At 38.0% G+C, this 22,762-nt stretch overlaps 2 protein-coding genes across 6 annotated transcripts in view; one reads left to right on the top strand and one right to left on the bottom strand.

The window, feature by feature from the left end:
• Nucleotides 1–22,762, bottom strand: part of LOC107981980 (histone-arginine methyltransferase CARMER) — a 325,591-nt gene that overhangs the window by 61,891 nt on the left and 240,938 nt on the right. Inside the window, exon 7 of one of the 5 annotated variants that reach the window (XM_031925138.2) lies at nt 2,944–3,155. The exons of the other annotated variants lie outside the window; for them this stretch is intronic. Within the exon in view, the coding sequence (XP_031780998.1) occupies nt 3,115–3,155 (41 nt within the window). The 3' untranslated portion in view covers nt 2,944–3,114. Of the gene's footprint in view, nt 1–2,943; nt 3,156–22,762 lie in introns of those variants that run through there. 5 annotated transcript variants of the gene reach the window in all.
• Nucleotides 5,501–12,580, top strand: LOC116416454 (pheromone-processing carboxypeptidase KEX1-like). Its single transcript, XM_031925147.1, has 3 exons — nt 5,501–5,929; nt 11,155–11,399; nt 12,078–12,580. Exons 2-3 carry the CDS (start codon nt 11,201–11,203, stop codon nt 12,446–12,448), a joined length of 570 nt encoding a protein of 189 aa, XP_031781007.1. The 5' UTR covers nt 5,501–5,929; nt 11,155–11,200; the 3' UTR covers nt 12,449–12,580.

The raw sequence follows: 22,762 nt of genomic DNA, 5'->3' as shown, positions 1-22,762 counted from the left end.
AGATGTACCCTCTTTGAACAATTGTTATATTATCATTCCTTTTTACAGATCATTGTCATCAAAATAACGAAATTCTTCGAAAAATGGATATTTTGCTTCAAAAACAAACCGATTTAGAAACAAATTTCAAGACAATATTTGGTTTATTCAAGTGTGTTAAAATCGCTGTAAAACAAATTGAGCTTGCGCTAAAACAAATTATACATTTAATAATGGACCATTTAAAATTATTTCCTTTTGTAGAAATAGAAGAATGATTATATCTGATTATTAAAATATAGAAAATTAAAATGTGTATTTTTTTGTACTTTTCGAACTACAACCAAATTTATTACACTGCTAGATAATTTAAAAAATACGGTTTACAAAGAAAAATGCCCTAGATCAAAAAATAGAATTTTTCCTGGGAAATAATATGATGACATGATTTTGGAGATCATGAGCGAAATGAAGAGTTTCGTGAAGTAATACGCTAAATTAAACCTTTGTATAGTCGTGTGAGAATCCAGTACTTTGTCATTTTTACGTTGCAAGGAATATTGGTAAAAAATATATAAGTTTCTGTCAAAATAATATTTTGTGTACTCATAACATTTTTGCAATCTCTTAACTAAATTTAAAAAAAATACTTTAACTGTTTTTTATATTATAATTTTCTTATGAAACAATAAGCTATTATGCACTCAGATTCTCAACTGCGTATGTCACGTTAAATAAATCTAATTTATTCACCATTTTCTGTGTTCTAAATATAAAGGCGTAAAGTTAGAGATCAAAGCCAAATTTTTAAGATAAACTTTTATAGCTTATTTCTCATCCTTTTAAAACCTTTTCGAAGGTAAAGCATTGGTATTGCTTATTATTGCACTGAAATTTAATGAATTTTCATGGTGACAGGTGTGGCTTTTTTTAGCATTTTAATTTTTATTCGTTTCTGAAGCAAAGAAATATTTTTTATGAAAACAAAAAAGAATTTCATTAGTCGCACATATTTGCAGATGGAATGTCAGATATAGATCCTAATACCAGTTCAATCTCTACTGAAACAAATGATTTTAAAACTAAAACGAGTAATAATATAGATGTGTATCTCTATTCTTACTCAACAAAATGTATCAACCGAAAATTCAGTTAACACAATTCAGACAATGTTTAAAGAAAATACAAATAGCGAAATGGGAGGTGCCAATGATTTATTATTAGGAACGCAAAATTCTGAAAAACATAACGAAAACTATCTAAATTGTAGTGACGATAATATTTCATACCAAGAAGTAGATGATTCGATTCTGATGATGATCAGGATATCTCAGATGATAATGAGCTTTTTACAGCAGATAAAGAATCATTCAACAAAGACAAAAGGATTATGTTTTCTGCAAGTAATTTAACAGTTTCTGATGTGGTACTTATGCTAAAAGGAATCACAATCAAATTTGGTATGTCACGGGAGCAGACAATTGATTTAATAGATTTTATTAAATTTTTTTTGTGAAGAGTGTTGCCAAACTTTGATAGAACTTTCCTTTTCAGAGAAAAAAATTGTTTCCACGCAATGCTGTAATTGTAAAAAAATATTTACAATAACCAGTATAAGTGAAAATTATTTTATATACTTTGATATCAAGTATCAACTGCAAATACTACTGAATGAACAAAATATTCAACAATCAATGTTTGATTTTACTAAAAAAACATGCATGTACAAAGACAATGTTATTAATGATATAACTGACTCAGAACTTTATAAAAAAAATTGTGATAGACCAAATACTATTTCTTTTAATTTAAGTCTTGATGGAGCTCAACAGTGGAAAAGTGCTAAAAAAGCTTTATGGCCAATGCAGATTCATCTTAACTGTTTTGTAGGCCAAACCCGTTTTAAAAATCCTATTTTAGTGGGGTTGTATCAAACTGAAAAAGAACCTACTCCAAAATTTATGAATTTATTTTTGTCTGTGTTAAAGAAACAACGCGATATACTCGTTCAGCAAGGCATACAACTTACAGATTGCTGGACAAAACAAACTTTTACTTTGAAACTGGTTCCATTTTATGCTTGTGTTGATACAGTTGCGAGGCCTTTGCTACAGAATAGAATTCAGTTTAATGGCTATTTTGGCTGTAGTTGGTGTTATCATCATGGATTTTATTACAAAAGTCCGATGAAATTTCCAATACAAAATGATGATCCAGAATTAAGAACCCACAAAAAGCATATGAATCACGTATTGAACGTGATGCATCTAGTCGACCGACAGAGTTTGGTGTGAAGGGTTACTCAATTCTTCTAGACTTTCCAAATCTTGATATTGTTCGGAACCTGCCACCTGACTATATGCATCAAACATTATTGGGTGTAACAAAACAACTTTTTAACGTTTGGAAATCAATTTTTTTGTCAGCAGATCTCCAAACAGTAAAAAAAGAATGGCAAACGTGAAGTTGACTCGTGATTTGCAGCGTAATTTACGGTCCTTAGATTTTGTTCAGAAATACAAACCTCTGGAATGGAAAATATGGCTATTATTCGTAAGTGTACCCTGTTTACATGGAATTTTACCAAATGAAATGTTCCATTCTTATCTACGTTTTGTTCATTGTATTTATACGTGTTTACAAGAATCTATAACTACTGAAGAAATAAGCCATTGTGAAATACAAATGTTGCACTTTGTTGGGGAATCTGAAATCATGTATGGTACAGAAATAATGACTGTTAATTTACACGGACACTTACACTATGCTGAAAGTATACGTAAGGTAGGGCCACTGTGGGCTAATTCGGCGTTTCCTTTTTAAAGTGCTATTGGAAAATTTTTAAAAGAAATAAACGATCCAAATGGGTCTATAAAACAAATTGCTTGTAAGTGGTTGAGAAGATATGCTTTTAAAAGTTATATAAGTAACACGATTAACGAGTATATATCATTCTTACCAAACAATTATGAATGCCATTAGGTATGTAACGTGTATAATAATAGAAATATTGGTGAAAAATATTGGAGATTGAATCGTAATTGAATGTTTCACTACTATAATGATAAATAACTACTCCATAGTCAACAAATTAATCAGTTATTGTATTTATCATCTATGTCAATCTTGTATCAACTAGTCACACGGAATTACACAGCACAAGTGTATTATAATGTCTGTAAAGATCAAAATAGATAACTGATAAAAAAAGTTAAGCTACAAGTTTTAAAGAAAATTTAGACAATATTCCCGTATATATAAAGTTAAATTCAATTTTTTGTGTGTTGTAGTACATGATAGAATCATCCATTTTTAAATTAATTTATTTACTTAAACAATTTCTTTTTTGTTTAAGTTGTATTTGGAATGCTCTCCGTCAATGCTTATTACATGCTAATTACAACCATAACGCATCCTCTTGCTCGATTTTTATTAGATCTGTTATGGCTTATTAAAATTATTTCTTAGTATCATAATAATACATTATACAACGAAGGGCTAAAATAGCAGATGTTTCCCGCTGATGGGTTTACTGCCTAAAGAAAAAATGTTCTATTCTATACATATGTGGTTAGAGGTGTCAGAGGTCTGTACGGCCATAGTAACAATTTTCTCGCGAGGGCAGTAATTACTAGAGAGAAAAATTTGCGTTCATTCCTTTGCATATAGTATTTTGTCTACTCTCAACTATGGCCACTTATTGCAAAATACTAATCCAACATGTTTTTTATCTTTTTTTTTAAGTTGATGTAGAAGAATGCGTATGCGCACTCAAAAAAATTAAAAATTTGTTTCTGTGGAAAAATTTTTGTTTCGATTTTGACAATTAAAAGGTGCAGATTTCGATCAAGTGTAGAATTAAACAAATATGCTCTTGGTTCTATAATCTTAAAAAATTGTAAAAGCATCAGCATATTTTTTTCCACTTTTTTCAACCGGGTGGACAGTTAACTTCAATAGGGTCAGTTACTTCTATTTTACGGAGATCAGTTTGACATTTTTACAGTAGCATCACAATTATATTCCCACCAATCCGTAGAAGTTTTTAGATTTGATGCAATCTTTTATTTTTATGAATGATTTGATATTTCATGTTAGCTACAAATGCTATTGACCTTTATTTGTTCAGACATAAGTTGTTTCGAAGATCCTAAGGATTCCGAATGCACCTGATAATTTTGTATACAATACAGCGATGACTTCAATAATACTCTTTCAATTTTTTCAGTGCCAAAATATGCAGCATACAGATCCTCATTCTAATGAGAGCTTACGTATTGAAAATAATGAACAAGATGTACAAAAAACAAAAAATGTCTTAGAATTAACAAAGTATTCTGATAAGTTAAAAAAAAAATAATAAAAAAGTCTTCCGATAATGATACAAAAGTTGAAGGAGAACGTAAAAAAAGAAAGCAGAAACCCTTAAATAATGACGTTCCAAAGAAGAAAAGTAAGTTACGAAAATTTCAAATATGGAATTCTTTGGCTTAGAGGAATAACGACTTAAATTCACTTTTCGCAATTTCGAGAAAATTGTATTATAATTTATGCATCGTTGTAAATTACATCGGAATCTCATATAAAATATTGTACAATGCTGATTTAGGTAGTTGTAGAGCACCCTGATGGAAATTTCACCATAAACTGGTCACTTCTGATATAGATACACCAAGACTGGCCAATTTACAGTGTTTTATTTACTTTCAAAGTATATATTTTAATTTCAATTATTGCTTCAAATTGATTAAGTGTAGTCTGTAAAATATCCATTTTTTATTACTAGTTAATATCTTCTTAATATAACAAAGTCATGACTTAAAAACATCCATCAAATATTAATCATTTTAATCGATCTCGATTTAAATGAGCAAGTGAGTAAAGTCGTTATGCCTAGGAGCTACAGCTATGAATCGTTCCAAGTCGACACTGCTATTTCAATTTCAGAAGGTAAACCTGCGATTTCAAAAGTTGGTGTTGATGTTTCACCAAAAATTGATAGTGCTACGTCAACAGAAGCTGACACTACCATTTCACCGCAAGTTGACACTCCTACGTCACCACAAGTTGACAATACTATTTCACCAGACGTTCATATTGCTACATTAGCAAAAGTTGATAATAGTATTACTTCTTCTAAAGATAGTATACCAGTATTAAAGGAGAATCATTCATCGAATGTAAGTATTTAAAAAATTAACAGAATGATTAAAGGAATGTCGTACTAATAATATACTTTTCGATACAGTGTGCGTAAAATGCACTTTTACGCACGCTCTGCGTTTTTTCCCTGCTTTTCCCAAAATAATTTTTATATACAAATGAAAGCTCTTGATCAAAAGTAGACTATAAATTATGATTTATACGTTAGTTAAGGTTTCCATATGCATGGACACCCTCCTTAGCGAGAAAATTAATGTTTGCATATAGGTATGTATAATTATCTATTTAATTTTTTTATCGATCTGCAGGGAATAGAAAATGAAAGGAACGTCCAACGTGATCGCGGATTATCTGACGAACAGAACCTGTCAACTTTAAAAAACTCTAATACTATTCTTGATAATTCTATCAATATTCGTAAAGATTTTAATAAAGAAAATAAGGAATTTCAAATAGAACCGAAAAAAAACAGATCCGAAATTATCTAAAGCTGTGGGAAGTGTAAAAGATCGAAAACATAAAATAAAAAATACAAAAAGGACGTAGATGAAGTAAAGAAATTGAAAAAGAAATTGAAAGTATCAGAATCCAAATTGGCACAAGCCTTAGAAACAATTGAATCGTATCGAAATATTTTTCATTTTATGTAATTGTTTCTCCACCATGTTATATGACTTATGAAGGATAATTTATTTTCCAATTAATAGCTAGTCGAGATGTTAATCCGTTTGAACAGATTGCCAAAGGAGATGCTGATGTAGGGTACCTACGAAAGACTGACAATATGGTAAGGTAATTTTTAATACTTTTATGTTAATGTTTTCCTTTTTCAATACATAGACTAGGTTAATATGTAATTGTTACCCTTGATCATCTGATAGTAATGTAACGTAGTAATTAGCTATATATTCGCTATGTGAATGGACATAGATTCACATGGACTCTACATCGATTTCTGAATAAATTTTTTGCATGAATTTCCATCTGGCTAGATTTTATGCGCAGAAAATCTACGCGGACAATCGCGAAAAATTACATTTTACCTTTGAAAATTACGTAATAAAAAAAAAACACAATGAACGTAAATTTGTCTGTAAATCGTTATGTCACGGACGAGCTCTAGGATCTCGCGTGGCATTTCCGGTGACCGCCGCTGGCGATGCTTAGAGCGCTTCGTCAGCAGGGAACACCGCTGCCGAGAGTTCGCACGCTGCAGAGGTACAGCGTATGCACCTGTGCACGCGCGATCGCTCGCCGTCGAGCGGTCGCATCGACGGCGGAGCGGGCAGATCACCGGCGACTATGACCCAGTGCGGAGCTCTCATTCTATGCAGAATAAAGAGCATTACCACCACTAAGTCTTCCTCTTCTCGCCAACCGTCTGCTCTCAGGGAGAGCCCACCATCCATCCATCCGTCACAACAGGCATCCCACAGTGGGGCTCTGCAGCAGCAGAAGTTTTCAAACGTTTTAAGACTTTGAAATCACAACGTTTTTTTGTTCTCTCGATGCATAAATTACGTTGTCGAGAAGAGTCAGCGAGAGAGTTGTCATCTTCGCAGTGATACTGTCGAGCGAATCCAGCAGCAGCAACTCAGCCGACAGAAATACAAGAGGGAAGTTCAGAGAGTCGCCTGTCCTGTCGTTTTCAACACTTGTGGTCGCCGAGGCTCAACTATTGTTAGAGCTTAAAAATATATATATATACCAAGTGCCGTCGAGATCTCGCTGCAGTATCCGCCTTATCAACAAAAGGGGAGCAAGCGACGGCACATAAGAAGAATCCGCAAAGCTGATCTCAGCCATCTAAGTCCATTTGGACCACCGAAGCCCGCCTGGGCCAACGAACCAGATAGCAGCCTTCGTCGCGGGCCAGCTGCCCTCCAGCCGAGCAGCTTAGCAGCCACCACGCACAGACAGTCGCCGGCGCGGACCAGCCGTCGGCGCGTGCGATTCGTCTCGTTCAGCAGCAGCCAACATACGCGTCGCAGCTATAAGCTTCATTCTCGTCAGCATGTAACTTTTTCTTGCCAATATTTCCTGAATTTTCGCACAGCTTGGCTTTTCGGGAGTGCGATATAGTTTCAACTGTGCTCGATTGACCAATTATTTTTTCTCTCCTCTCGCGTAAAAAAGAAAATATCTCTTTAAAATCAGTGCGCGTTTCGGGCAAAATGGCTTCAGCAGGCATAATTGACGCCGCTAAATCAGTGCTCAATCGCGGTGCGCGAAAGAAAGAGAGAGAGACGCGGAGAGCGACCCGGAGCACGTTAGGAAGCAGAAAAAGTATGCCAGCGAAGGGTTTAGAGTCTACGGGAAAATGAGTCCTCGCTCCGGAAAATCGTTCAGAAAAACCCTCAGCCAGACGGCAATAGACACGGACGGTTCCGAGACCGACCGGCGCGTGAAGCGAATCACGAGTGCTTGGCCGGAGGCTCAGGAAGCTTTGCTAAAAGGCAAAGCGACAGCTGCACACCCACTGGAATTTCCAGAGCCTACGGAAGGGCAAGGACAATTTTCACGTCGTGCTCACTCAGACAGCTCGGCCAGGTCGATCGACGCAAATTTTACCGCTCAGTTCACCGGGGTGCAGGCTAGTCAGTTCGACTTGCGAAAAATAGAAAGTAAACTCGAGGAGTTAAGGTTAAGTGCGGGGCCCGACGACGAGCATATTCTGGGTGACCCGTCCGCCGTACCGCTGTCAGTGAAGGAGCGTTTTGCCATAGACGAGAGATGCCGCGCGGGGGTGTACAATTTGCACGGAATAAAAAATATAGTTTGGGAAAATATCGGCGCTCGGGGTAATAAAGATAGAGCTCTCGCAGGCAAAAGCCAAAGTTTTATGGCAAAACACCAGAGAGCGGCAAGTGCACGTCAGCGAGTACCGAACCCGTTATACGGAGTTCAACAGGCGGCTACCAACGCGTCCGAACGCATACGCAGCCCGCCAGCTATCGCGACCGAGTATTTACGCAGTCCGCCGACGCTCGCGGGGAAAAGAAGACCTGGCGCGCTTAATCCACGAGTCATTAACAGCCCGCGTGATTGCTTATTTAGCGAACATGTGCCGGCCGCACACCGTTTCAGGGAACCCGGGAAATCGAACCGCAGCTTCGGTAAGAGAGCGACTCCGAATATAGACTCAGGGCCGTTGAAAATCAAGGTCGATTAATCGCCGAGCAGGTTAGGGCCTTGGAAGATGAGCGCGGACTCCGTAGTTCGTCGGACAGTGATCGAAGTAGCGGCAGCTGTCGGAAAATTAGAAAATCGGCAGAGCTGAATTTCGAAAGGGATAGGCCGGAGAAGCGTGTTGTACATGTTGAACAGTACCACGAGAGCGATTCTGAGCGTAAGCGCGGAATTATGCAGGACCGGGTGCGAAGGATAGTTGAGCAAGTAATGGCCTCAGCAGATGAATTCGGGCTTGGACGTTCGTCGGACAGTGACCGTAGTGGCCTTGGCCGCGGCAAGACGCTCAAATCGAAGGGAACGTCTGACAATGTAACTAGTCGGCGCGGCAAGGAGGGCACGCCGCGCAAACGATCCCCGGGACGCGCAGTCCAAAAATCAGCTAGTTTTAGGGATTCCAACTCTGACTCGCGCGGGTCTAGACGTAGCGGCAGCGGGCGTAAGCACTCGCACCGAGAGGCATCTCGTCGCAAGAAATCGGCCGCGAAGCACCCCTGGTCAGACTTCGACTCCGAATCGGAGTCCAGTTCAGAGAGCGGCTGGGACTCTGAGTACTCTAGCGAGTCGGAAAGCGAGCTGAGCTCCGAATCCAGCGATAGTGCGGATTCGGCACCATCCGTATCGTCCTGGATAAAGAAAGCGCGCCGTCACAAGCATAATCGCTGGGATCAACGCGACGGCAACCGCGACGAATCAATTGATCACAAAACTCCCCGTCGCAGGCGTAAAGATAAAGACAGGCGCCGTTCCTCGGACAATGAGTCGAGCAAGAGCGATCCGATAAGCGTGGACGCAAGGCGAAACATTCACGCCGCAAGCGTCCGGCAAAAAGAGACGGGAGCGAGTTCGACTGCTACAACCGGGAGTATAAGATGCCGTTTCACCAGGCTGCGGCATTCATCCCATTTTTCGATGGAGACCCCGACAATTTATTTCAATTTTGTAACGCGGTTCGCGAAGTTATTAGATCCTATGGACCGAAGCAAGAGAAGTATATGCTTCTCCATATCGCCAATAGGCTTAAGGGCAAAGCGACGGAAGGGTACCGTGCTAGAACCGCGAAATACAAGTCGGTTGAGAAGCTCTTGCACGATCTCACGCTGCACTTTGCAAACAGAGGAATCGCGGACCAAATTAATACCCAGCTTAGACTAGTCAGGCAGGGGTCGAACGAGTCGGTAGCCGAGTACGGCATACGGGTAGAAAAGCTCTACAATCGATTAATGACGATAATTGATTCTGCCCCAGAGTTGTCACGAGCTGATAGAAAAGCCAGAAGGCACCGCGCGAAAGAGGACGTGTTAGAGCAGTTCCTATTCGGGTTGCGAGCGCCGCTAGATCATCAGGTACGCAGTATAAACCCTAAAAATTTAACCGCGGCAATGACCTCGGCTATCGAGTTTGAGGGGAAGCAGAGCGCTAGATACGCGGGCAGCACGGGTCTTTCTGCCTCGAAACCGGCCGCTCAAGTACGTCGAGTGGTAGCCGATGAGACCGAGCCACTCAGCGAGTCGGTATCGGGCCCAGACGCAGGAAAATCGGGCGAAACGCCAGAAAACGCGGAGCAGAGCGTGGAGCACTGCCCTTATTGCGATATACCGGGGCATGGCCTGGCGAAATGCCGTATTTTGATTAAACACGCAGCTAGGAAAATAATCGTGCACCCCAGCCGTGATAATAACGGGAAGTCCGGGAGAGCGTCCAATAATAAGGACAATAACCAGGGCAACGCGCAGAATGGCAAAAGCGAGAACTCCGGTAATAACTCAAAAAACGAGTACAATAACAACAAGGGCTACCGCGGAAGAAATAGTAACCGTAGATACTACAAGAATAATAATAGCAATCGGAGCGATAGCAATCGCGACAGCGATAATCTCAATGAGAACCGCGGCAATAATTCTAACGTTAGCGTGAATTTAAACTAGATACACGCTCGCCGCCCCCCCCCCCCCCCCCCAAGCGTCGAGCGTGAAAAATCAGGCATAGAAGCGGCAATCTCAGATAAAAACTCAGCAACAATAAGATTCCTCACAGCGGGTAGGCAACCTCCTATCGTATCGGTCAACTGTCCCCAATTACGTGACAGGTCGGGCAAATTCTACGCTGACTCCGGCGCGGATATTTCGATCGTAAAGATTGGCCACTTGGCCCCCGGTTATCCCATAGATAAGCAGAAAATTATTAGGCTGCAGGGAGTAACCCCCGGAACGTCTTACACTCTCGGACAAGCTGTTATTCAGCTACAGGGCTTGCAATGTGACGTCCAGGTTGTGCCGAATGATTTCCCTATAGAAAATACAGGTATTATCGGCTGGGACGTCATCAACGCGCATAATGGGTGCGTCGACGCGGCCAGCAAAACTCTGAAGCTAGGCGACAGAGTTATGCCGTTTGAGTCCGAGGAGCGTATCGCGATTCCCCCCAGGGTAAAAATGGTAATCAGCGCACGTGTCAGCAATGACGACTTAGAAGCGGGATGGGTACCGATGACCGATTTACACCCGAATTTATTATTCGGAAATTTTCTTGCCGAAAGTAGGAACGGTCGGATTTACGCTGAATGTATAAACATCAGCGAGGAAGATATAGTTATTCCTACTCCGACGGTCGAGCTGGTTGAATGCGAGACCGTCATAGAGAACCCGCTGTATCAAGCCGCTGGGGACGGCTCTGCTGAGAAGATTGCCGACTTCACAGCCTCGCTCCGCCGCATTGTATTTTCTTTCAACTATCTATTTCACGCAGTAAAATATGTTATTCTAACTTAATTATACGAAATCTTACATTCATTTTGCTTTACAAACTTTCTTTTATTGCTAGATTCATTGCGGAAACGGAGTTTATATATCAAAAATCGACTATAATAATGCAAAGAATAAACTGTATACATACAGTAAAAAAAAATAAAAAAGGCTCAGAATATTCTGGATTTGTACGCCATATAGCTGAAACTATCTTTGGCAGTGAAACTTTGAAAAACAGTTCGGTTACTGGTAGACAGTCTGGAAGGACCAAAGCTCCGGCAAAGCCAAAACTTGATCCCAAGTTGTTAGGAGCTGTTATAGGTAAATATCAACTAAAATAAAATAAATTAACCTTTAGAAGTTGAGATGGATACGTATTTATGTGAATCCTTGATGAATTTATATTTAATTTTGTCCTCGTGAAAATCGGAAACGTATATCAATGTAAATACAAATTACCCCAAGTATATTTTGCGATGTGACTATTTTTTTTTAGAAATTTACATCCACTTAGATTTCTTATTGTTTCTAAAAAAATGTCTATGTGAGTCTGTGCACGCACGTGTATCTATACTAACGTGTAAAATAGTATTCACCAACATTTATATTCTATTCTAAAAAAGACATTGTAATTGATCTATTCCTGTCTTGGCTCGTTGTTTAACTGGCCCATTCGATTGGCCAATCAGATAACTCACACGATCAGTACGTCGCGTCGCATCGTTGTGTAAGCGGACTGAATGAAGTACATAACTTTTTAAATGTATGTACACACGCTCATTATCGTCGTGACATCGTTTTATAATTCTACATGTTTATAATGCTACTACTTTTTATTCGTTCTCTGATAGACTGTTCGTTTTCGCGCCCGATCTTTACCTATGTATGATTTCGTAACCTCAAAAATTAAAAATTGATAAAATACGACAGGAACGCGAGAAGCGCATCTGAAGTCCCTAATACATTATATAATATATTGAATATAACATATCATTGCAGGTATATTTCAATATTATTTGGTAGTGGAAGTAAAATTGGATCCAGTAAGAGTTTCGCAAGAAGTTAAATCTACAGGCGAACATATCGCTAGTAAAATAGCCGATATGAATCGTAAAAGTAAAAAGAAAATTTGCGATCCAGAAGGGGCAAGCAATAATGCACTTGCAAATGTAGAGACAGAAGTAACTGTCAATTTGAATAATAAAAATCAACCTGAAGCAAGGTTAAGAAATGAGGATGATGAAAGGAGCAATGATGATGATGATGATGAAAATAGCAATGATGATGATGAAAACGGCAGTGATGATGATGAAAACCCCGATGACGAGGATAGTGAAGACAATAGTGAATCCGATTCTAATAATAAGTAAAATTTAAGTATTGTTTGTATTTACATAAGTAAGTTATGTACGTTTCTAAATTATTATATTATTTGATGACGGTAAGGATGTTTTATTTATAAAAAGATAAAAAGAATAAATCATCACCTGAACACTCTTTAATTTTAAAGTTTTACTCTTTCTTATTTCACAACTAATTACGAAAAATGAATTTTCAATTAACGAATACTTTTATATTAATGAGTAAAGTGTCGGTAAATTGACGAGAAAACACAAATTCTACACTTTTGTTAAGGTCCATCAGAAGTTTCTGTAAAATCAAACTTCTTCCCATGAAACACTATCACGTATATACTCATTATTTCCATTGCGTAGAAAATAGGAGAGATTGCAGATTCCCCCAAAGAATATCGAATATTCAATGTTTTATTCAGATAAAAACTGGTAAAATTGATAATTTGCTTATCCGGAAAAGAACAAGATTACTAATAATCAAGACAATCAGAAATCTCTCACTCTTTCTCATGAAACAGAAGCACGTATATACTCATTATTTCCATTACGTAAGTAATCGGAAAAACCGCTGCTGATTCCCAAAAAAATTAACCAAATAAACCTTATAAATTCATACTAAGAATATCGAATATTCAGTGTTTTATTCAGATAAAAACTGGTAAAATTGATAATTTTCTTATCCGGAAAAGAACAAGATTACTAATAATCAAGACAATCAGAAATCTCTCACTCTTTCTCATGAAACAGAAGCATCTATATACTCATTATTTCCATTAAGTATATATAATGAGTAATATATAAGTAAGTAATCGGAAAAACCGCTGCTGATTCCCAAAAAAATTAACCAAATAAACCTTATAAATTCATACTAAGAATATCGAATATTCAGTGTTTTATTCAGATAAAAACTGGTAGAATTTATCATTTGCTTATCCGGAAAAGAACAAGAATACTAAGAATCAAGACAATCAGAAGTATCTCACTCCTCATTTGACAGAATCATGTATATAGTCATTATTTCCATTTCGTAAGCAATCGGAAAAACTGCTGATTCCCCAATAAATAACCATATAAACCTTATAAATTCATACTAAGAATATCGAATATTCAATGTTTTATTCTGATAAATACTGGTGAAATAAATCTCTTGCTTTCCAGAAAAGAGCAATATTACTAATAGCAAGAACAATCAAAAGTATCTGTAATATCTTACTCCTTCTTATGGAACAAAATCATGTATATACTCATTATTTCTGTTAAATAGGCACCAAAAAATACCATTGGATCTAATATTAGTTATTACTACTGATTCCTTTTTAAATGTTCTATTCTGATTAAAACGATACAAATTAAAGGTCCAATTCCACAGTAATTAATATACTTATGAACAACAAAAAAACCATACATATTTAATACGTTTGTTCTTATAAATACATATAAAAATACAATACGATATAGTTATTATTAGTCATTTGCTAAATCTATTGAATACTGATAAGGATTGCTATTTATTTTATGTTTTAAAGATCGTATTGGTTTTATATTATGACTTACGATATTATATTTTTGTTAAAAAATATATAAGTATTAATTTTTATACTTCATTTGCAGATCAAAATGAATGCTGATAAAAAATGTATAGTATGGTGCGTATACGATCCAATGAATAGGTATATTTTTTTGTATTTAATATGTTTTTGCTAGTGCAAAAACTTACAATATCTGATTAAAAATTTTTTTTATTGGATTTTATTCGGTTCTTTCAACTGGGAAATAGGTAATAAACAGCAAAGTTTTAACAATTCAAATAATAAATATCAAAATTTTAGTAACTCTAATAACTTTAGAAAATATAGCAACTATAACAATCAAAATCTAATTTTCAAAATACAAATAATAGCTAAATAAAGTGTGATTATTGCGAAATGCGTAGTCACCCTGTATATAAGTGTAGAAAATTGAAGAATTTAGAAAATTTTGCTAGAAGAGAGGAAAACTGCACATATTGTAACAAAAGCGGTCATAACATAAAAAATTGTACCGAAGTAAAATCATTGGTAATGCGTACGAGCAAATTTTGCAGTCTCTGCCAAAATACAAACCATATGACAGAAGAATGTTTCCGATTACAAAACCAGCAGAGCGTAGAGTCGGGAAACGAATATAGCCTTCTCGGACCGAGTGGCTGAGAAGTTACAACATAAATCCACTCAGCAATACAGAAAACACGGTTAAAACAAATATCATAACAACATCACAGAATCAGAACAGGGCAAATTATGAAGATCATGATCAGCAGGAGGTTCAATTGCTCGAGGAAAAAGAAATCAAACTAGAAATATATCATTTAAAATTAAATGATTTATTAAAATATGTTGAGATAATAAATCCCTATTCTAAAAATTTATGCAATTTACTTGTCGATAGTGGAGCACAAATAAATATAATAAAACAAAATCAAATTCCTATAGAAACACAACTGCAAGATAAAAAAATATTATTATCCGGCATCGCAAATAATTCTATAAAAATATTAGGTACAGTAGAACTACCTATAAATGGTAAATATTTTGATTTTCATGTAGCACCTAATGATTTTGTGATTCCATATGATGGAATACTGGGAATTAAATTGTTAAGAGGAAGTAAACTACGTTTAGATGAAGGGTACTTAGAGGTCAATAATGTAAAATTAAAATTACAGAGAGGTCCGATTACAAAAACCGGAATGAAGTTAAGCCAAAAAGAAACTCTGAATATAATTTTAAAAGAAATTATTCGCGACAATGATGCATATAATATAGAACAACAAAATATTTTAAAAGAAACGGATCATGAGAATAATATTGAGAAAATCAGAATGCAAGATGAAGCAAATCAAGAGATTTGTGAAGAGAGTAGGACTAGCAAACTCAGTGACATAGAGGATGAGATAAAGCAAACTGAATAATCACACGAAAAACAGAATACTGAGATAAATTACGCAGAACCATTACTAGAAAATGATAGTGTCACAGAAAACACATTTAATAATGATGTTTTCGCCATTTTAAACACAGTATCGGAAATCCATGAAATAAATGACAAATAAGAATTACAAAGTTTACAACCAAAAAAGATAAATGAAAACAAGCATAGGAACTTGGAAAATTTTTTGAAAAATGATGATAAAAATATAGAAAATTTTATACTTGACGTAAATACAGTATTACAAGAGCAAGTAACGCCTGAAGAAGCACCAACCCATACCAAAAGGCTGAATTATAAGGAAATATTAACTATTATGAAGGAAAATAATGTAAAACTATCTAAAGCAGATAAAAAAAAAATAATTTTTAAAGAAAAAAAATATCAATACGTTTCAATAGACATCGATTATATACCACAAGGGGCTCAAGTAGTAGAAGAACTTAATATTGATGAGAAATTAATTCTAAATATAGATACTGAAATTTTAAATTAAAACCAAGATAATAAAACCAGAAAACCGAGTCGGAAGGAAATATTGCGAAAGAAATTGCAATTAAAAAACGGAGGTAAAAGAAACGACGAAAAAATCGAGCGAATGATAAACCAATATCCGGATGTTTTTTGGATAGAGGGCGATAAATTAGGTACATGTAAAGTAGAACAACATAAAATCAACTTAACTTCTGACAAGCCAGTATACGTGAAGCAGTATCCATTAGCACACAAATATAAGGGAATAGCTTTAAAAGAAATGGGCAAATTACAAGAAACGAAAGCAATCAGAGAAACAAAAAGTGCGTTCAATGGGCCAGCGTTAGTAGTCCCGAAGAAGGACCTAATCCCAGGAGAGAAAAGATATAGATTGGTGATAGATTATAGAGCCTTGAATGAGGTGACTATAGCCGATCCATATTTACTTCCCAATATTAATGAAATTTTAGACTTAATTAGAAAGAGGAAATATTTTGATGTATTAGATTTAAAATCTGGCTTTCATCAAGTAAAGATGATACATTCGGATATTCACAAAACTGCATTTAGCTTACATCCATTAGGAAGATTTGAATTTGTCGTCCTACAGTTCGGTCTTAAAAACTCAGCCCGGACTTTTCAGCGGGTTATAAATAAAGTTTTAGCCAAATATATCGATAAAATATGTTTTAATTATATTGACATCATTATTTTCGGTGACACGATTGAAGAATTAGAGGAAAGATTCGGTCTAATAGCTCAAGCATTAATAGAAGCAGGGCTCAAATTAGAGCCGGAAAAATGTGAATTTAGCAAGACAGAAGTGTGTTTTTTAGGGCATGTTATTAGTGAAGCAGGTATAAAACCAGATGAAAACAAAATAAAAGCAGTAAAGAAATTCCCAATTCCCAATAACATTAAAAAGGTTAGACAGTTTTTAGGTTTTGTAAATTACACCGGCACACAAAATTAAAAAAGTTGTATGCGCGAGAAATCAGACCTATCTATCTTTATGTTTTTCGGGTCGCTGAATTCGAATATAAGGTCAGTTAGGCCCCACGTCAGGGTCAAGGTCAGTTGGAGGTCAAATTAAGAAGAAAAGGTTTAAAAAAATTAAAATGCCATATATTTATGTTTATTTGGTCGCTGAATCCAAATCCGGAATCAGTTTTGCCCCTTCTCGTCAGGTGCAAGGTCAGTTCAAGGTCAAACTGAGAAGAAATGATTAAAAGAAATAAAAATGCCATACATTTATGTTTTTTCGGTCGCTGGATCCGAATCCGGAATCAGTTTGGCCCCATCACGTCAGGGTCAAGGTCAGTTCAAGGTCAAACTGAGAAGAAACAGTTTAAACCGATTAAAATGTCATATCAAAACTTTCCAAAAATGGAAAAAGATACCGAAAAATTGTAAAAAATCTTATTTAATCACATAATATCTTCCTTGTGTACAGAGAAAAGTTGCTTTCGTTTATATTTTTTTCTTATTTTGCTTTTTTCCACTAGCTTAGTAATTCTGAATGTCTTTCTTTACTCCTTTTTTCTCTTGTAACGAACTCTTTTTATTTCAAATGACCGCAATGGGTTTCTTTTTCTCTTTTTGTTATTTGTTTTAATGTCCTCTTCAGTGTCCAGCAAAAATCTGCCATCATGTTGACATTCCATCTTCCTTGGTATCGATTCTCCATTACACTTATATCTTGATGAAATCGTTCTCCCTGTTCTTCACTGACATCTCCTAGATTAAGAGGGAAGTAATCAAGATGGGAATGTAAGAAATGCATTTTATAACTCATCAAGCAACCCAAATTTTTGAAATTCTCCAACATTTGTTCAACCAATTCCTGATAGTTCTCACTCTTTTTATTTCCTAAGAAGTTCTCACGAACAGTTTTAAAACTTTGCCATGCAGCTTTTTCTGTGCGTTTATTTTTGTGATAAATGTTTCGTCTTCAAATAGAGTACGAATTTGAGGACCATCAAAAATAACTTCTTTTAATTTAGCTTCACTTATTACGGGAAACTTTTCTCCCAAATACTGGAAACAATCGCCATCTTTATCCAGAGCTTTGACGCCAAGTTTGATATGAAGTGGTGGTAGCAGATAGTTTGATGGGTCAATCAATGGCGTACGTATAATGTTCCTCGATCCTGTTTCAAAATGTGTTCTAGTTGGCCATACTTTTTTAACGTAGTGATTTACCCTGTCTCTACTATCCCATAAACACAAGAAGCAGGGATTTTTAGTAAAACCTTATTGTTGTCCTAAGATCATGGTTGCAATTTTAAGATCACCACACATTTTCCATTGATGTTCCAAGTACTTTATTTTTTCCAATACAATTTCTAAATTTTCAAATGTCTCTTTCAGCTTAGTCGAGTGAGCTATGGGAATGGATGCAAACCTGTTTCCGTTATGAAGCAGAACAGGGGTATATTTATGAAATAAGTCATGAACAATGTAAACTTATGCATGATACGGGAATTTTTAAGTATGATAATATTCACACAATAGCAAATTTGAAGGTAAATTCAACAATTACAAAAGGGATAGATTTTGCCGGCAGAGGGCAACTCTTGCTCAGGTGCATCTTATGCTGATAGTTTTGGATCCTGGAATAAGGTATTTGTTCATGGCTTAATTAAAATAACCTTAATTCAAAATAGTGCTAAGGTTAGTTTAAAAAATGATAAATTAAGATTAAGCTCAGGAACGGTGTGCAAATTTTCTGAAAAAACATTGTATAGATATAGAAGGAGGACACACGTTTTGGGAAGTTTTACCGCAAGGGGAATGTTTTACAAACTCTTTTGATATTCTTTTCAAAGGGATAGCAACAAAATATTTTAGCGATACTAATCATGAAATTGTTTACGCATTAAATTCAAATGAAGTAACATTTGCTTTAGCTATTAAGGATAAAATTATGCGTTGTAATAGAGAATTTATACGTACAGAATATCCAAAATTACTAATCATAGAAAAGAGTTTTATTTAAATGCGTATCATTTTCAAAACTATAAAATTAGTAATATAAATAGCGTAAACTTAGATTTATTTACATATGTTAATTCGAAATTTGTATATGTAGAAAAGCATTTAGGGAAGCAACTAAGTAATTTATATTTTAATTTAATAACGGAAAAATGTGAAATTTAAAGAAAGGTGATGCAAAATTCCTTACCCATAACCTCTCTTTCCCCGGATGAATTTGCCTATAGTATTATGAAACAAACCTGGATACATAGCAAAAATTGCAGGAGAAAGGGTACATTTAATAAAATGTGTACTAAAAACAGTAAAAATTTTGCATCTAAAGGAATGCTACAATCAATTGCTAGTTTTTTCAGGAAATGAAACCTGGTTCTTAACGCCAAAAACACATATTCTGATGAAGAAGGGAGTTCAAGTAAATTTTAACTCAATAGTACCTACAAACACGAAGATTGGATGGACATTTGAGTCTGTCGAAACACTGGCAACGAGTGGAGTATATTCTCAAGAAGAGTTGGACCAATTACAACAGCAATTAATTTTTCCAATAGAGAAGGCATCACTTTTAAATATGATTGCCAGAGAAATGGCAGGAGAAAAAACATCTGAAAACATATTTTCTGAAAATACAATAAGAAATGGGCACATGCTTATTGAAAAACTGATCACATGTGGGTCACTTTCATCTGTGTTTATCATGATACTTATAATCCTGCATATTGGAAAACTGATCATCGATACCATTATTAGAGGCTACACGTTACACACGATTTTTGGATTGTCAATACATCTATGTGGAGCCATTTTCAGCGCAGTAACGCATTTATTGCCAACACTGGAAAATACAAGCAGCATAAAAGACCAGATTCATACGAATAAAAAGAAGAACAGAGTTTATGAAGAGACAGAATTATAAGAAATGAAGATTACCGCTCCAATATCCGCCCCAATGCCACCACCTATTCGTTCACGCCCACCACATGCAAATACCTATACAAGTAAAATCACAATACCGAAAATTCAGACACAATCTAAGGCTAGTATATCTTTATTTTCATTAACATCACTATAAAAGAAATCTATTATATAAAATCCCTATAATGTTATTCTACGTATACAACATAGGTATACAAAATTTATATTTTTTATGAAAATTGTTAGTTTATAGATATTTGAGACTAATGTTAAAACTCCGATTATATTATTCTGCATATACGATGTATTGATAGAGTAAAATTGTATTAAAATCAACTGATGTTTTTAATGAATGTTATGTAAAATGATATTTACAAGATTTTTAAATATCTAAATAAAATTCCAGCATATTTAGTAATTTAAATATAAAACAGTAAAGATGAAAACATTTAATGATTTTAAACAATAATAATTAATAAAAGAAAACTATTCTTGAAATTTTACAGTAAATAAGTTGGAATTTTTAAGTGAAAAAAGAGTTATCCGGGTTTAAGTCGCCCTATACCTATAGAAGTTTATCTGGAATAAATCGTGAAAGTCAATCAACTACAAGTGTTTTCTATTGAATATATCCATCCTGTATAAGCCTGACTACAGCACAACAGCAGAGTTTCCAGCCCAAGTAGTTAAACCCAAGTAAGTAAAATTTGCGACGCTGTGCCTCCCAACACAGGTGCGCAACACTTGACGCCTCGTACGCGCCAAGATTTTTCGTTAATCTCGGGATTTAATGTAATCGCCGACGTTTGGGAGAACGTGGAGGAAAGAAGGAGGAAGTAATCACACAATTTATTAACTTGTATTGCACGTATATTTATCCCAGCCCTTCCTTACAGCGTGGTGGCCGTAGCCGCCCACACACAATAGCCACGCAGGGCTCGCCGTCACACCTCTACTCTCATATACGCGCGCACGCCTCGAGTCTCTCGCCTCTGACGTCGCGCAGTCTGACCCGTCTGCGCTCTCTCTCTCCCGCTTCCGAATTTCGGCTCGGCGCGACCCGCTCGAGTAGCGATACGGCCGGCGCGCTCGTTCTCTCTCTCGTTCTCTCTCTCTCTCTCTCTCCCGCACGGATACTCGCGAGCACAGCGCGCGCTCACGGCAGCGTTGTCGGCCGAACCAACGCGGCCCCCCCTCTCTACTCTCGAGCACGCACACACGTATCGGCGCGCTCACTAACAGCTCGCGCCGGCGGTCCCGGCCTGGCGAGGCCTAAACCGACGCCGGCGTAGCTATCGGTTGTCCCCTTCCTTCTCTACTCTCTCCCGCTCTTCTCGATGCTCGCGCGCACCGACTTTGCCGCGCGTTGGCAGCAAGCCCGACCTGCTGCTACCGAGCAGCGAGGACTTCTCGAACGCCCCGATGCTTCTCTCTCTCTCGCTCTCGCACACACACACTCTCCCGCGATCCTTCTACGCTACGCTGTTCTCTTCTTTTCCCGCTCTCGTGTACACTGGCCCGATGCCCCGCGTAGACGACGTCGAGGTGTACGCCCGCACCGTACACCGCTCTCTCGTCTCACTCACTCTTTCTCGTACACACTCGCGACTTTCTCTCTCTCTCTCTCTCTCTCTCTCTGCAGACAGGGGAATGAAGGCCTGGCTCCCGTTCCGGCTTCCTTCCTCTGGCTGAACGGCTGGATAGTCGTCTCCGGGGAGGGATCTCTTCCTCGGGGCGATGGTCCAGGTCGTGGCGCTGCTGCTCTCTATCTCTCACTCTCACTCTCTTCGTGATTCCCTCTCGCGTGCTCTCGTCACTTCGAAGTGTTATCGACAAGGCTCGGAAAGGAACTGCCGAGCCGCTCCGCCGCGCGCGCTCGGCGTCTCGCCGTCGTCCGTCGGGCCCGGCTGATAACGTAGCCCGATTGGCTGCGCGAGGCGCGAGACGTGCTAATTGGCTGCTCGTTTCGCGCCAGCTCGAACCGGCGAGCTCCCCCCTTGGGTACGTCGGCCAGCGAATTCCACGAATTCCCGGGACGTAGTTCGCGTCCGAGAAAACGCGGGCCTCGCGGGAACCGATCGTCTTTTCTTCCTCGCATCGAGTGAGGTTGCCGCGCAAACAGCAAAGCGCGATTTGCTCGGCTGCGAGGTACAACGTCGCAATCCCCCTCCCTTCACTTAGCTACCCCCAGGAGAGACGGACCCCATCGTAGGTCCAGGAAGAGGACCGTCCAACTCATTCCCATTGGAGTGGGTTTTAAGTTGGGCGGTGGGGGCCACCCTACATCCTCCCACTCGCCCCGGGGTTGCGTTTGGAGCACAACCGCAACCCCGACTTCTCTTCCCTCTTGTCTTTCTCGTGGCACTCCTCTCTCTCTGGCTCTCTCTCTCTCTCTCTCTATTCTGCTCAATCCTCCCACCGTCCTCCGTAAATGCGCCGAAGGACGAGTTCTCTCGTCTCAGGTGATACTCCTTCTAAGCCTCGCAAGATTTGAAGGAGGATGTTCCTCTCCTCTTGCTGGTTATAGTTAGGGACCTCCCTGACGACGTGGATCGAGCGATTCGGGGTGTCCACTTCTGGGCTGAGACAGCGGAGACGCTCCCTCTCCTGCTGTTGGTATAGCTGTTGATACAGCTCTCGTGTCACCAGCCCTTCGACCTCGTTCCGATACGTCGCTTCCTGCTGCTGCCTTTCCTCTCGTATGCGGCGATCGTTCGCTTCTCGTTCCTCTCTCTCTTCTCTCTCTTGACGCTGACGAGCCTCTCGTTCTTCTCGGTGGCGATGGTCCCGTCTCTCCGGTTCCTCTCGCTGACAGCTATCGGGTTCGTCCCAGTTCTCTTCGGCGAAGTTGACGCCACTGGCCGTTTCGATAGGAACGTAACCTCCTCCTCGCTGTTGGCGGCTCCGAAAGGCCTCGGCGCACCGCGGACAGCTGGTCACCTGGACTCCGTGTCTCCCGCAGTTACCGCAGAAGTCACG

Source organism: Nasonia vitripennis, assembly GCF_009193385.2.
Source record: "Nasonia vitripennis strain AsymCx chromosome 2 unlocalized genomic scaffold, Nvit_psr_1.1 chr2_random0005, whole genome shotgun sequence".
Taxonomy (NCBI): Eukaryota; Metazoa; Arthropoda; class Insecta; order Hymenoptera; family Pteromalidae; genus Nasonia; species Nasonia vitripennis.
This window is presented reverse-complemented; position numbering and strand designations above follow the sequence as displayed.